Genomic DNA, 15,670 nt, shown 5'->3' with positions numbered 1-15,670 from the left:
ATGGGAGTTTTGTCAAATATTCATTTTGGTGGTTTCCCTCGTAAATTGCTGCAGGCTGCAACATTTGCAGCATGTTTTCTATCCCAGAATTACGGGAATAAATCATGACTTAATGCTGCGTTTAAACAGTTACAGACAGGCAATTTATTCTTGGCTCGCTTGTAGCATTTTGTGCAAAAACACTGTGTGACTGTGTGTTTCAGTTTATTGGCATCAGCCTTTGCTTACTGACAACTCCCATTCGCTCTGGTCTTCACTGTTGCTTTTACATTTACTTGCTTGTCATTCACATACTCGCACATTAATACATCTCTGAGTGACAGGAAGAGGAAAACAATCATGCGCTTGGCAGAAGAAACCAGCATTTAAACATCTTTTATGCTGGTTTTGCTTCAACATGAAGTTCTTTATTGCACAAATGCAGGTAAAGTACAAGGTTATGTGCAGTTATTATTTTATCAAAATGAAAAATGTGGATTTCACAATTTCGATGAGACTTCTTGTCAGGTTTCAGTTAACGGACTCAGGCGCAGACCGGGACTCCTTACAGGATTTACAGATTTTATTTACACAACGACACCAGGTGATGCTATTTACAAAGTGCTGGAGGGAGGGGAGGGGGGTCCAGGGTATGTGAGGGAAAAGACGGGAATCTGACGTCCTCCAAAGGCTCTCTCTCTTCACTCCCCACACTGGGGAAACACCATCCACTCACTCGTCCACGGGATGACAGGCAGGCAGGGAAAGGTCCGGGATAGATCTGTACACAGAGATTATAGTTAGAGGCGAACAGACGGAACGAACTCACAGATCCTTATTTACAATCTACTGAGCGACTGACGCTGATAACTCAACGATCCAGCGACGAGTGACACAGTGCTGCTGTCTTAAATCGGCCTTGTGATTATCCCGATCGGCAGCAGGTGCGTGGGCCAGGGGCGGGAGCCCATAATGAGCATCGCCCCGGCAGGAGAGAGAAAACATGTTGCCTAATACAGAATCAGCTGGTGAGGCACAGGGACCATGACAGTACCCCCCCCAACGGGAGCCCCCTGGCGACCCACCAGGCTTATCCAGATGCAGACGATGGAACGCCCGCAGCATGCGCCGGTCCAGGATGGCCGCCCGAGGGACCCAGGACCGCTCCTCCAAGCCATAGCCCTCCCAATCCACCAGGTACTGGAAGCCACGCCCCCGCCGCCGAGAATCCATGATACGGGTGATCGAGTAAGCCGGCAGACCGTCCACGAGCCGGGGGGGAGGAGGGGGCCTGGAAGGCGGGCACAGAGGACTGGACCGGAGAGGTTTAACCTGAGACACATGGAAAACATCGTGTATCTTCATGTTGCGAGGCAGCTTGAGCTTAACAGACACAGGGTTAACCAAAGCCGAGATCTCGAACGGGCCGATATAGGCAGGAGAGAGCTTCCTGGATTCCGCCCGGATGGGAACGAAGCGTGTGGAAAGCCATACCTTCTGCCCAACAGTATAGGCGGGAGCGGAGGACCGGCGGCGGTCAGCGAAGCGTTTGTTGCGGTCCTTGGTGCGTAACAACGCAGCCCGGGTGGCCTTCCACACCCGACGACACCTACGCAGATGCGCCCGGACGGATGGCACAGAGTGTTCGCCTTCGATGGAGGGAAAAAGGAGGTGGCTGGAACCCCAGAGAAGCTTCGAAAGGGGACCGGCCCGTGGCGGAGGAGGTCATGCTGTTGTGGGCGTACTCGATCCAGGGCAGTTCCTCGCTCCAGACGGCCTGGTTGGAAGAGACGACGCAGCGCAGGGCCGCCTCCAACTCCTGGTTCGCCCGTTCGGACTGGCCATTGCTCTGCGGATGATAACCAGAGGAGAGACTGACCTTAGATCCCAATGAGGTGCAGAACTCCCGGGACATGAATTGAGGACCCCGGTCAGACACGATGTCATCTGGAATGCCGTGCAGGCGAAAGACATGGGTGGTGAGCAGGCGAGCAGTCTCCAATGCTGTAGGCAGCTTGGGCAGAGCAACAAAGTGAGCCGCCTTAGAAAAGCGGTCAATGATCGTGAGTATGACCGTATTACCTGCAGATGGCGGGAGGCCGGTCACAAAATCCAGAGAAACATGGGACCATGGTCTGGTAGGCGTGGGTAAGGGATGAAGCGGACCCGAGGGTGGCTGGTTTGGGGTCTTGTTTCGAGCGCAGGTTGTACACGCGGAGACGTATTCTTTGGCGTCCCGGCTCAGGGTGGGCCACCAAAAGTAGCGCTGCAGGAAAGTAATTGTGCGGTGTATTCCTGGGTGACAGGAGAAACGGGCTGTGTGTGCCCACTGTAATACCTGAGACCTGACAGGTTGGGGAACGAACAGGCGCCCCGCAGGGCCGCCTCCTGGATCCGGTTCGGCTCTCTGAGCCTCGCGAATGGCCGACTCGATTTCCCAGGAGACAGCCCCCACCACACAGGTGGCCGGGAGGATGGGAGCAGGGTCCGCCGGGTCTTCGGAGGTGGAGAACTGTCGAGACAGGGCGTCCGGCTTGACGTTGCGGGATCCTGGCCTGTAAGTGATTGAAAAGTGGAACCGCGTAAAAAACAGAGCCCACCTTGCTTGTCTGGCGTTAAGCCTCTTTGCGGTTTGCAGATATGCCAGATTCCTATGGTCTGTCCAAACGATGAACGGTTGGGCAGTGCCCTCCAGCCAGTGCCTCCACTCCTCCAAGGCGAGCTTGATGGCAAGAAGTTCCCGATCGCCAATGTCGTAGTTGCGTTCTGCGGGGGTGAGACGACGGGAGAAAAAGGCACACGGGTGGAGCTTACCATCCCTCTGTTGCGAGAGGACCGCTCCTACTCCCGTGTCGGATGCGTCCACCTCCACCACAAACTGCAGGGTTAGGTCAGGCTGGACCAGAATGGGTGCTGAGGCGAATTGCTCTTTCAGCTCCAGGAAGGCTGATTGGGCAGCATCGTTCCACTGAAAAGGAACCTTGGGAGAGGTCAATTGTGTTAAAGGCAGAGCTACCTTGCTATAGTCCCGGATGAACCTCCTATAGAAGTTAGCGAAGCCGAGGAACCGCTGCAGCTGCCGTCGGTTGGGGGGGGTTCAGGCCACTCCACCACGGCTTTCACCTTAGCTGGGTCAGGACGTAGGTCTCCCTGCTCGATGACGTAGCCTAAGAAGGCAACTGTGGACACGTGGAAGACACATTTCTCACCTTTTACGAACAACTGATTTTCCAGCAGGCGTTGCAGGACCTGTCTGACGTGGGTCTCATGCTCTGACAGTGATTTGGAGAAGATCAGGATGTCGTCGAGGTAGACGAAGACGAACCTGTTGATGAAATCCCTCAAAACATCATTAACGAGTGCTTGAAAAACTGCAGGAGCATTAGAGAGGCCGAACGGCATAACCAAGTATTCAAAGTGTCCAAGGTGAGTATTGAAGGCGGTCTTCCACTCGTCGCCCTCTCGGATCCGAACTAAGTGATATGCGCTCCTCAAGTCCAATTTGCTGAAAACTGTCGCCCCCTGGAGCAGCTCAAAAGCAGAGGTCAGAAGTGGGAGTGGATATTTGTTTTTGATGGTTATGTTATTTAATCCACGGTAGTCGATGCACGGGCGGAGAGACTTGTCTTTTTTCTCGATGAAGAAAAACCCTGCTGCTACGGGCGATGAGGATGCGCGGATCAAGCCGGCGGCGAGGGACTGAGATGTATGACTCCATAGCCTCTCGCTATGGAGTAGAGAGATGCTGTAGAGACGGCTAGTAGGCAATGGCGCGCCAGGGAGTAAGTCGATAGCGCAATCGTACGGTCGGTGAGGAGGCAACGACTGGGCCCGGTCCTTGCGAAACACTTCGGCGAGATCATGATAAACAGGGGGCACTCCGGACAAATCGGAGGGCGCGGTCGACTTGGCGAGGGAGGCTGGTGTGTGAGGCGGTGAGGCGGATTTAAGGCAGGTCATATGGCATTCCTCTCCCCACCCCGTAATGCGTCCCGTAAGCCAATTAATGCACGGGTTGTGTTGACGAAGCCAGGGGTGCCCGAGAACGAGCGGCGTCCGAGTGGCCTTAAACACAAAAAAACATTTCCTCAGTATGGTTGCCAGACAGAGTAAGAATAACGGGCTCAGTGACGTGAGTAATGTCAGGTAGGCGCTGGCCGGACAAAGCAGTGACATGCAAAGTGTGGGGAAGAGGTTCCTGCCCTAGCTGAAGGCGGTCTGCTAACTCAGAGTCAATAAAATTCTGTTCCGCCCCTGAATCTATCAAAACGGAGAGAACATGACCTTTGGTGTTGACCGTGAGCTGGGCAGACAGCATTAACCGTGGAGGAGATTTGTCTTGGCTGAGACCCCCCACCAGCACTCCTACCGTCACTGGTGGGCGCGACCTTTTGCTCGAGATGGGCAAGAGGCGACCACATGTCCCTTGTGGCCGCAATAGAGGCACTCACCGGCAGAGATACGGCGCTGGCGTTCCGCGGCGGAGAGATGCGAGCCTCCAATCTGCATGGGTTGCTCTCCTCCGTCTGCGCTCTCTGCCTGCCGGGAAGAGCTGGGCTCCGAGGTGGAGCCAGCCCTCCACTGCCCCGTGGCCTCCTGGGAATTGTAGTGCCGCGGCAGACGACGAGCTCGCAGCCGGTCATCCACCTTGATACATAAAGCCATTAACTCGGTAAGAGAGTCGGGGAGATCTCGCACAATGAGTTCATCTTTCACCTCTTCACGAACATTGAGCAGTGCACTCCGTAAGGCCTCCGGGCCCCAGCCTGTCTCTTCAGCCAAAATCCAAAAATCAATAGAATAGTCAGACATGCTCCGCTTCCCTTGTTTGTAGTTCAGCAGACGAAGCGCGGCGACTTCAGCGCCTGAGCCTTTATTGAACACAGTCTGGAATTTAGACAGGAAATCAGCATAGGCAATCCCGGGATCCGAGCTAAGCACGACCTGAGTCCACTTTAAAGCCCGGTCCCGCAGCAACTGGACAAAAAAGGTTATTTTGGCACTGTCGTTGTTATGGAAGCGCCGCTGCTCACGGAACACAAGAGTACATTGAGCCAGAAAACCAGCACACTTGTCCGACTCACCCGTAAAAGGTTCCGGCGTGGGCAGGGGTCCGTCCGAGGGTGGCAGAGGTGCCGGAGGTGCGCTCGCAGCGGCAGGCGCAGGCTCCTGGGGGGCGGGAGCCGCCGGCCGGGGATCACTCTCCAGAGGTGTTAAGCGAGCGACCGCCTGCGTAAGCGCCGCCATTTCGTGGTGGAGCCGCTCGAGCATTTGCTCATGTCGAGCCAGAGCAGCTCCCTGAGCGATGAGTGCCTGAGCGACAGGGTCCTGAGCGGCTGGGTCCCGACCTGCTGAGTCCATGATGGCTGGATCGTTCTGTCAGGTTTCAGTTAACGGACTCAGGCGCAGACCGGGACTCCTTACAGGATTTACAGATTTTATTTACACAACGACACCAGGTGATGCTATTTACAAAGTGCTGGAGGGAGGGGAGGGGGGTCCAGGGTATGTGAGGGAAAAGACGGGAATCTGACGTCCTCCAAAGGCTCTCTCTCTTCACTCCCCACACTGGGGAAACACCATCCACTCACTCGTCCACGGGATGACAGGCAGGCAGGGAAAGGTCCGGGATAGATCTGTACACAGAGATTATAGTTAGAGGCGAACAGACGGAACGAACTCACAGATCCTTATTTACAATCTACTGAGCGACTGACGCTGATAACTCAACGATCCAGCGACGAGTGACACAGTGCTGCTGTCTTAAATCGGCCTTGTGATTATCCCGATCGGCAGCAGGTGCGTGGGCCAGGGGCGGGAGCCCATAATGAGCATCGCCCCGGCAGGAGAGAGAGAGAGAAAACATGTTGCCTAATACAGAATCAGCTGGTGAGGCACAGGGACCATGACACTTCTGGTTTTACTGAATAATAACTGCTTTTCTTTGAGCATGGAGAGAAAGAAAGTGGTTACAGAATGAAATGCAGGGGAGCAACCCTGAGAGTTCACTATCAGAGAATACCAATAAAAATTCATTTTGATAGGGTCAAAATATTCCACACTGGATATCTTATTATGCATCAGCATGAAAAGCACATGGAATTAGTTAGTCTGTAAAAAAAATTAGCCTCAGTTGCTGCTGATAGTTTGTTGTTTTACAAAGGTAGTTGGGTTTTTTTTTTAGCTACTATTCCTTTTAATTGCATAATTCTTTTTGCATGTTTTAAAATAAATGACTTAGAAATATATGCATATAATTCAAAGCTCACACATTTTTGCCACACAGATTTACATTAAGTGTTGCTCTGAAAAACAACTTCCCTTAACTTTTCAGCTAATCCCACTGATTGTAAACTTCAGTTCAAAACACAGATTAAAAGCACTGCAGCACCTAGATGGGTTGAGTGATGCACCACTTACTCATACAAAGGATCAGATTATTTTTAAACCTGCGGGACTGTTAGAAGTTCAGAGAGCACTGTCCTGTGGTCGGTCCATTGCTGGTTGCCTCTGGGTTTCATGTAGAGATGTTTGATGTGTATGTGCAGGGAATAAGGGGCAGATGGATAAGAGCTGCATCGCACTATATTCATCAGAGCTCACCTTCAAGACTCCTTTGGATGTCTTAAGGTGTGGTTTCTATGAGATCACATGTGCAGGCCTTAATGTCTGATCATAAACATGCCCAAACATGCCCATAAAAAGCCCAAAACTATACATGAGTAATGTCCGCTATTTACAAATGGTCGATATATTCTGAAAATCACAATCTCTTTCATGTTTATCTTTGCAAAGACCAGATCTTATCTAAAGGAATAGTAAATTCTTATTAGCACCATGGTCCAGATGAGTACAGCTATGACTGTGTGTTCCACTGTGCGCTTTTCTATTCAGGTATACTTTTACTGCATTGGCAGTTTGTTTGGGATCATTGTTATGCTGAAAAACAAAGCAGTTGCCAATCAGATTCTTTCCAGATGATATTGCATGGTAGATCAAAATCTGATGGCCCTTTTCTGTGTTCATAATTCAATCAATTTTGGAAACATCCCCAACACCACTGGCTGAGATGCAGCCCCAAAACATGACAGAGCCTGCACCATGTTTTTATCTGCCGTAGACATTTTTTTTTGTAGGCCTGCCACGTCTCCTTTTGTCTTCTTCTTGATATGTTTCCTTAATTTTTTCAGAACACCTTTTCCACCATGCTGTGATAGGACAGATTTTGGTTAATATCTCTTTGGAAATCAACTTGTTGGTGCAAACATAATGTGGCTTTGTTTTTTGTCAAAAGACAACAGTAGGAAAAGAGTGCCTTCTTAATGACTTACCTTCACTTTAGTAGATTTCTCTTTAACACAACAGCATAATGTTTTTCAGCATACGGTTAGAGCAGTCATTTCTTCCTGTTTAGTTTATTTTAGGAGGTTTTAAACTATTTTTAAAGGCAGATTTACAATAAGTGCCTCCAAAGATGTCTGGTATTTGCTTGCTTAAGGCGTGTTTTAGTAAAGAAGCAGACCACTCAGCGGGGGCGAGTCAAGCCAGACTGTCTCGTAATATTGGACACATGAATCTGATCGAGACTGCCGACATGCTGGAGCCGTCCCCTAAACCGAACAGGAAGTTTGTGTTGTATCTTACAGCTCCTGTACATTACACTGAATCCTGTTGGCATGAGAAAATATTAACTTGGGTTAACTTAATGGGTCCCCTGCTGCCATGATGAACAGTGAAAGACATTTAGCGAAGAGACACGACAGCAGTTTGACGGAGGCACTGCCAGAAATGCTAAAACACTGAGCTGAAATGAACTTATATTCCTCAGGGGTAAGCTGATTGAGGAAAATTATGGTTGTATGCTTCAACTTACAGATGTTTAACATAAATCCCAGAGTTTGCATATCAGAAAGCAGCAATTCAGAATTGAGTTGTAATGTAAACAACTCAGTCTGTGCATCAAACATGAATGAATGAATGTTTTATTCCGACGCAGTTTTGCAGTATGATAAGATGTTGGCATGAAGAGCTGACAAACTCGTAGATGATTCAGTGTCTGTGGTGCCTGGCACTAAGATCACAGACCTATCATCTGCCTCCAATCTGTCCACATGGATGTGCATGTGAAGGGTGATTAGTCTGTTTAAGTGATTAAAGCTGTACACAATAGGACTCCGTCTGAATCTGGGTAAGTTCTCATGAAAGTAAGCCTGGTATGGGAAGTGTGTGCATTTTTTTTTGCTTTGTGGCACTGTAACATTATACATATGTCAAACTTGATTTTACATATGTGTAATGTAAAATCCACACTCAGGATTTAAAGTAGGACCAGTATTTGGATTGTGGGTCCTGCAGTGATATACACGTATTCAAAAAGGCTATTGTGTATTATTGTATCTTATAGCCTATAAGTAAGTAAGTGTAGATTTTTAGGGGATGCAGGAAACACGTCCCCTCAGTTTATTCAAAATTCATGCATGATCTTAGCAGCTGTACATCATCTACAGATGTTTTGCACCCAGGCAGATAACAATAGAGGAATTCTAAGGAAAAAGGAAGATGAGGTCTCTTATCTTAAGATTTTTCTCAAAAGATGGAAGCTGAGCTCAAGCCACTGTGTTTTTTGAGCTTACAAACTAATCTTAGGATTAGGTTGCCTGTCCTTCTTATTTACAGTCAGCCTAAGTGACGTAGCTGAAATCTTAAATTCATAATCCCTAATAGAAGGGGAATGTTTATAGCACGCAGAATGTTTTCAATATGAGAACAAATCTGAGCTAATTAAGTTCAACCGATGAATGAAAATACAATAATTTATCTGCACATTTATAGATGCATTATTGGCGTGATATCAGACCAGAAAATCAACTCATCGCACTTTGACTCTCATGCCTGTAAGTTGAACACAAAAAAGGACAGACAAGTAAATCAGGTCTATATGTGTGTAAGAATAATTATTTGAAAGACATGCAGAATGCTCAAGAGTCTCGTTGTACCCTAATTACTGTATACTTACCAATGTAATATATGAGATGAACACAAAACAGGGCTTAGCATGAGGTGGATGTCATTGTTTTACAGGAATAAACCAAAATATTGGACAAACTCAAATAGAACCTGATCTCCTTACAGCAAATGTCAGGAAAGGGATCACATCATTGCAAAGATTATCAGATTTTATGGCAGTGCATGCCACTGTGGTGACATTTCAAACAAAACTACATGTCAACCTGGTGGTGGTGCTAGTCATTAGGCTTCATCAGCAGAGGATCATAAATATCTTCACAGCACTTCATGACAGTTCTCAGAATAGTTGAGATATTTCAGTGAACAATTCCTGATGTTACACAGTTGTGATACACAGCAGGGCATTAAACCCAATGAGAGAGAAACGGTGAAAATATGTAATAAAAAGATTATTAAAACAGAGAGCAGGAAAACCAAACTCTGTGGAAAATGCAGTGTGCAACTGTGTGAGTGTATTGAGTTAAAACTACCAGTGGTAAAATGTGCTTGCAGTTCACGGAGAATGATTTTATAGATGAATATGTGTGTGATTTGTTACCGTCTTTCTGCACACAATGACAGCAGATGAGCTCCGAACTCATCACCAGTGAAGATATGATGTTCAGATAGAAAACTGCAGTTTAATACAATGCTGCAAATGTAACCAAGCACAGAAAGAAAGGATAATCCACTGGTGCTTGCTGCTAACTAGCTGACATATATACAGCCATGTATACAATAGTTACTGAGGTTAGATACCGTCGTCGTATAGAGCTTGGAGAAACTACTGCTGCATGATAATAAAGTTTATCTCTTACTCTCAGTAATAAAGACAAGGAACTTTACAGCCTTGATAAGGGAGATAATTGCATCAAATGTAATTACAATATTGTATATTTATTACATATTTTAGCTGTGTTTGCATAACTGTGATAAATTAAAACAAAGAAAAATATAGGATGATATAAATAAGAAAGACATTTTATATTTGACATGTTCTGCTCAGTTACGTGGAGTGTACTTTGACACTTTGACAGAAAGAGGAATTTTAATGGCACCAACACAAAACACAGGCGAGATTAGAAATGATAAGTTACTTACAGCCTGCACTTGGAGGATACAAAGGTCGGGACAGCAGGTTTATAGATAGATCTTTGGTCCTTCGTTTCAGTAGCAGGTGATCAAAAGGCAATCTTGTTCCAAACACTGAGCTGCCAGCACGAAGACGCACCATGTTCAGGTGAGAAATCTCTTCAAAGATTTAGCTGGTTTTTAATGCTTATAGATTAGATGAGTTGTTTTTGTAAGTTGACAGGGATCTGTGTTTATGAAGTAGAACTCTAGCAATTAACCTAAATTGGTTCCCCTGGTAGGATTTCTCTAATCGTCTGTGTTTCGCTGATACTTGGCATCACAGCAAAGCCTTGGGTATGTATATATTACTTCCAGTCTTATATTACATTGAAATAAATCAGCTTTACTGTTACTTTTAAACATGTTTTTATGGTTAATAGTATTTATTTGAATCGTAATCCTGTATTATTTGTGCTCTTCTCTCAGAATAAACTTTCAGATGAAGTCTTCCAGAAAGCTGTCATGTGAGTTGAAGTTTCTTAAACTAAAAGAAAGGTTCTCATGTTTGCTTAGGCTGATAAAAACAAATGGTGTGTGATACTCATTTCAGGTCTATAGATGAGAGAGGTAGGCCAGCCTGGGCAGTGGCAGTTGAGCCTCCTGAGGATATGGATAGGACCCACTATGATATTGACCCCAACATGAAGATCTGGAAGAGTATGAGAGGCAGCGGACAGGAGAAAAAATATCTGAAGGCTGAGGAAGACCTGGATGAGCTGTACCATCCCTCAACGGGTAATCTCCTCCGAGGTCGAAACCAAAACTTGGATGTCCCCCCTGTTGTCCAGGCTGAGCCGGTGATACCTCAGATGGCGGTTAAAATTCAGGCCAGGGTTCACCTTGAGCCTGAGGAGGACATGGATGCTGTCTACCACAAAGAACCAGTCAGGCCGGTCTTTCACCAGGACAACATCAGAGCTGCCTATCCTGTCAATTTTCCACCTCAGAAGCACACTGAGCCAGAGGAAGATTTGGATATGATCTACCATCGCTGATCTTCCAACAACTCAGCTCTTTATCATTTAAGTTCATGTAGCTGCAACTGAGTAAAAAGAAAAAAAAATCAAGAGCTTCATTTGATTCAATTACACTGCCTTAAAGCTTCACTAAGCAAGAACACCTAAATCTGTGTCGCTCATATGCATCTTGATGATAAAGATACTGTAAACACTCCCATCAGAGACTGTGTTTCATTTATTTATTGATATAAACATAATGCAGAAATCAGTTATAAAAATATAGATTGTATTTACAGCAGTGATTACAGATTTGAAAAAAATGCATATGAATTCACAAAATATGATGATTTTGACTGTAAAGAATTCAATTAGTGCCTAATATCACAGAACAACAGAAAAATAAAAACTGAAATCATCAAATGTGTTCAAAATGTGTGTGTGCGTGTCACTGTAGCTGCTCAGCAGGGATGACCCCCTTCTTCAGTATCAGGTTACCATACAGAGCTGTCTCCCTGAGGAAAATCATAAAGACACAATGTAAAAAAAGAAAGAAAGAAAAAGAAAAATGCCTTTTGTGTTGATTTTAAACTTTAGCGTGCAGACCATAATCTCCATAATTAAACTAGCTCCAGGCCTCTGCAATGATATCCAGATTTGTTCATGACAATGAAGCGATTAAAATCAGTGCAACAGTCTGATTATTGAGATGAGACACTTCTTGATTCATGATGCTGTAGGATTGCTAATTTATGAAAAAAACAAAAAGAAAAACAACAACAACTGACAGATAAATCATGAGAATGATTTCTAGCACGGAACATCTTTTTCTTTCTTTTTTACAAACGGAACCATTTCTACACTTGATTTTGAAACACAGAAGTGCACTTTTAGCAATGCAACTCAATCTAGCTGAACCTAGACTCAAATGAAGGCAGAGAAAATACACCAACCCTGTTGCCACAACAGCGTAGGCCTTCTTGGCTCGTTCATAGAAAGCAAACCTTTCCACCTTCTCAAGAGAAACCTGTATATAAACAGAAATCAGCACACAGAGAGTCACAAATCAAATGAACACACACTCATTTTGTTTCACTTAATAACAGGGTGAAAGGGTTGTCTTACCTGAGAGCCTGCCTGGCTCAAGAGCTGTTCGTAGGTGTCCCACACAGGCACAGCTAAACCTCTCTGCTTGTCACTATCTACTAGATCCATAACTGCAGCCTGTGAAAGCATGCAGCACAGATTTTACATTATATGAACTAAATATTAAACAGTCAGGCACAAAAACGACAGAATGTCTATGCAGATGCTTTAGCTCAGTACCGGAGAGGGGACATAGGTGTCCAGGGGCAAAAGCTTCAAAACAGCCTCCATAAGCCGTGGGATCCCCAACCCTGCATTAAGGTTAGACACAGTCTGAAAGCTAAACTTGAAGGACACACACACACACACATTTTTTTTTTATAGGCAGGTGTATTTACATACCATCAGCCCTTATCTCCTTTGGGCCACATGCACAAATAGAAGATGCTGGGAAATTAGCATCAGCAAGCACTGAAAATAATTAAACGAGTGAGTGACTTCATGAAGAGTGAGTAAAATCTCTGTAACTGTGCCGTGTAGCTACAGGTTAATGATCCTTTTTACGTGGTGTTGACATAAACTCAGATTAGCACAGCAGTGTGCAGCATGCCTACAAGCAGGGTATACAGGTCACTGCTGTTAGCAGCTCTGTATGCGTGTAATTATCATACCCAGTTCATCCCCGTGGCCCATTTTAGCGAGAGCATACAGAAGTTCAGGTGATAAAACAGAGGGGATTCCTCTTAGCACGACCATTCCTGCAGCCTCAAAACACGGAGAATCGGAGACGGCTCAAGCGACGCGAGAGTAGTGCCTGTAGCCAACTTCCGTCTTCGTTTGTGACATGCTAGAAACATAAAATTACCAATTTAGGAAGAAAAACAAACTTTAAAGTTGTAAATGTTAACTGTTATGGCGGAAGATTCAGTCGTCAAGCTAAGATTCAAACTCTTATTATTTTTCGTTGTTGGTTTGTCGGATAAAGGGTTTAGTAGCTTTAGCAACAACTATCTTGACAGTCTTCCTTAGATGACCGTAAACGGATCACGTGCTAAAACTGATGAATCTGATTGGTTAGCTCACTTTTCTTAAACTTTAAATACAGTCTCAAAAATCCGAAAGCCCAGTTTTTGGAACAAATAAATAATAGCATAAAATACTAATGTGGCTTAAACGAATACTAAATAAGCTTATAAATAGTTTGTGTTTTCTTTTTGCTTCAGTTAGTAAAAGTTATCTAACCACACTGTGCTTACGTGAATCTATAAAGCAGGGTCGCGTTGTTCGCCTGTAGTCTGGTGTAATTAATCTTAGGTCCGTGTTGTTTCTGACACCCTTGGGTGGGCATAATTCAAAGCAGACACCGGTGAACGTGTTATTCCGACCCGATCTGTGACGCCAAGAATGTGAGATAATGAAAATATTTGTACGATGAAAACCACACTCCACCCGGCTTGTTTCATCTGGGCCAGAATGCTCTCAGCTGGATGACAAGAAAAAAAAGATGCCGAGGAATCCTTTCCATGACCGCAGAGCCAGCCCGGTGCTGATCTGCATATAAAAAGGCTTTTTAAAAAGTAAAGTCACAGTTGCAGGCTTGTGGGCTTTTACACTGAATTTGCAGATGCTGGTAATAATGCACCAAAGAAATACTGGCGCTTTATTGCTCGCATTTAATTTGCAAACAAATATCCACGATCTGCATTTATCTTATATCCGAGTAAAGGACTATATAAATCCGTATGTTTTGCTTTCGTTAACTAGCTATAACCTTACTTTTTAAGTTTGTATGTAACTTCTCATGAGAAAATATTGCTTTGCTTACTAAATGCAGCTGCCTGAATTTAAATGCATGCAAACGGATTATAACGCGGACATAAAAGCGGAGATATCCGGGCATGACTGGCACTGCTGCACTGCTGTTTAAGAAGATAAGAGTTTTTGGGGGGCTGCTGAGCTGGAGAAAAGGCCCTTTGCGGGAGTCAGGCCTGTCTGCCAGACTTGAGAGCCCCTTCACCCTCCCCGGACCCACGCTGCTCTCTCTTTATTCCGGCTTCTTTAAATGAGTTTATCACGCTACGAGGGTCCACGCTGCCAAAATGTAACGTTTTGCTTCCTTTGTCAGCGAAGAGCCTCAATTGAGTCTACATTTATTATTTTGACCTTTTGGTAGCCTCAAAGAGAGGTTTCTTTTCGGGCCCTCTCTGCGGACTTTTGTGCTTCCCCGCGGAGAGAAGAGACCAGTTTTTTTTCACCCCCCTCTCCTTTTTAAAGGTTTGTTTCAAGGGGCTGACAAGAAAGCAAGCTCCAGGGGAATATTGAATAAAAAAAATCAATTAGGACACGGACTTGTGGAGATATGGGGCACCGCCGTGTGAAGATCAGAGAGAAAGAAGGTGCCTCCTGATGACTGGAGCGGCAAAAGAAAGTGCGCACTAACCAAATTTGTTCTGGTGTTTTCTTTGAAGTGAAAATTGTGGGTTTATGTGGCCCCGAAGATCCTCACTCAATATGTGATGGGGAACTCTTAACTTAACTCTTAACTTATCTATAGTTTTTTTTATAGTTGTTTTTTAACTTTAACTTGCGTGCTTGCTGCTGAGATTTTTAGTGCTTATCAGTAATTTACAGAGGTGGCAAGAGCATCCAAATATCAATAATATCGATACCAACGCTAGTATTGGACTCATACTGTATATGATCGGTACATTTTTCCTTATCATCTAAGTTCTGTATATAAGTGTGTTAATTTTTTATTTCCTTTGATGGAAATGAAGAAAAAACATGCTCTATGAAAAAATGTCTGAACTTTATTGTCCCATCTGTTTTATTTATAACCTGTAGCACATTTAAAGTTCTATAAAAACCCCTAACATTTGGATGTTCTAAAAAAAAGTTATAAAATGAAAGGTGTGTTTTGTTGGGTTATTGTTGTGGAAAGTTAAAATCATAGTTTAGTGGTTATTAAAATGTGTCCAAAATTTGGCACACTGATGATGATTCATCTCATGAATCACGACACACACCTTTTCCTTTATAAGCTCCCTTTATAGGTTAAACATATCACCGCGCATCAGAAATACTGGTCGGGTATCTACTTGGTATCAGTCATCAAAAAATTTGGGAGTATGGCACAGAGCTAGTAATTTAAGAAGAAAAAAAGACAGCTGACACTTTATCCAAAGCCCGATGCAAACGGCACAATTTATTTTGAGCAAAGATATAGTGTTATATTTTCCGTCAGGTTGATCTTATCGAATATATAAAACCCAGAGTTGTATTTTAGTGACTTCATAGCTGTGAATTTGACCTTACTTGTCCAGCTCGGTGTGTCTCTGTCCTGTGGGCCGACCAGAGGACTTACTGGCCATGTTGCGTTTCCCTGCACTTGTTTACAGCGCAAGAGGGCCACCTAGCGGTCTGAAGGCCACATTCCCATGATGTGACTCTCCTGTTCCACCACATCCCAATGGTGCTGTAGTGGATTGAGATCTGGTGCCTATGGAAGT

At 45.0% G+C, this 15,670-nt stretch overlaps 2 protein-coding genes across 3 annotated transcripts; one reads left to right on the top strand and one right to left on the bottom strand.

The window, feature by feature from the left end:
* Positions 1 to 10,092: 10,092 nt before the first annotated feature.
* On the top strand, positions 10,093 to 11,614 carry LOC146695569 (uncharacterized). Its single transcript, XM_085477834.1, has 4 exons — positions 10,093 to 10,225; positions 10,359 to 10,413; positions 10,546 to 10,583; positions 10,670 to 11,614. The coding sequence occupies exons 1-4, from the start codon at positions 10,218 to 10,220 to the stop codon at positions 11,112 to 11,114; spliced, it is 546 nt and encodes a 181-aa protein (XP_085333960.1). The 5' UTR covers positions 10,093 to 10,217; the 3' UTR covers positions 11,115 to 11,614.
* On the bottom strand, positions 11,296 to 13,204 carry fuom (fucose mutarotase). Of its 2 annotated transcripts, XM_085477836.1 has the most exons (6): positions 12,833 to 13,203; positions 12,564 to 12,632; positions 12,402 to 12,472; positions 12,201 to 12,299; positions 12,029 to 12,102; positions 11,296 to 11,590 (listed from the first exon to the last, which is right to left on the bottom strand). In XM_085477836.1, exons 1-6 carry the CDS (start codon positions 12,915 to 12,917, stop codon positions 11,524 to 11,526), a joined length of 465 nt encoding a protein of 154 aa, XP_085333962.1. In that variant the 5' UTR covers positions 12,918 to 13,203; the 3' UTR covers positions 11,296 to 11,523. The 2 variants fall into 2 exon arrangements, with proteins under 2 accessions (XP_085333962.1, XP_085333963.1); XM_085477837.1 differs by lacking the exon at positions 12,564 to 12,632 and having other exon boundaries at positions 12,833 to 13,204.
* Between the last annotated feature and the right edge of the window lie 2,466 nt (positions 13,205 to 15,670).

This window comes from Copadichromis virginalis, linkage group LG13 (genome assembly GCF_057382275.1).
Source record: "Copadichromis virginalis isolate Kocher_CV1m ecotype Utaka linkage group LG13, C_Virginalis_male_GT1.1, whole genome shotgun sequence".
NCBI classification, from domain to species: domain Eukaryota; kingdom Metazoa; phylum Chordata; class Actinopteri; order Cichliformes; family Cichlidae; genus Copadichromis; species Copadichromis virginalis.
The sequence above is the reverse complement of the archived record's forward strand: the minus strand, read 5'-3'. Positions and strand labels throughout refer to the sequence as shown.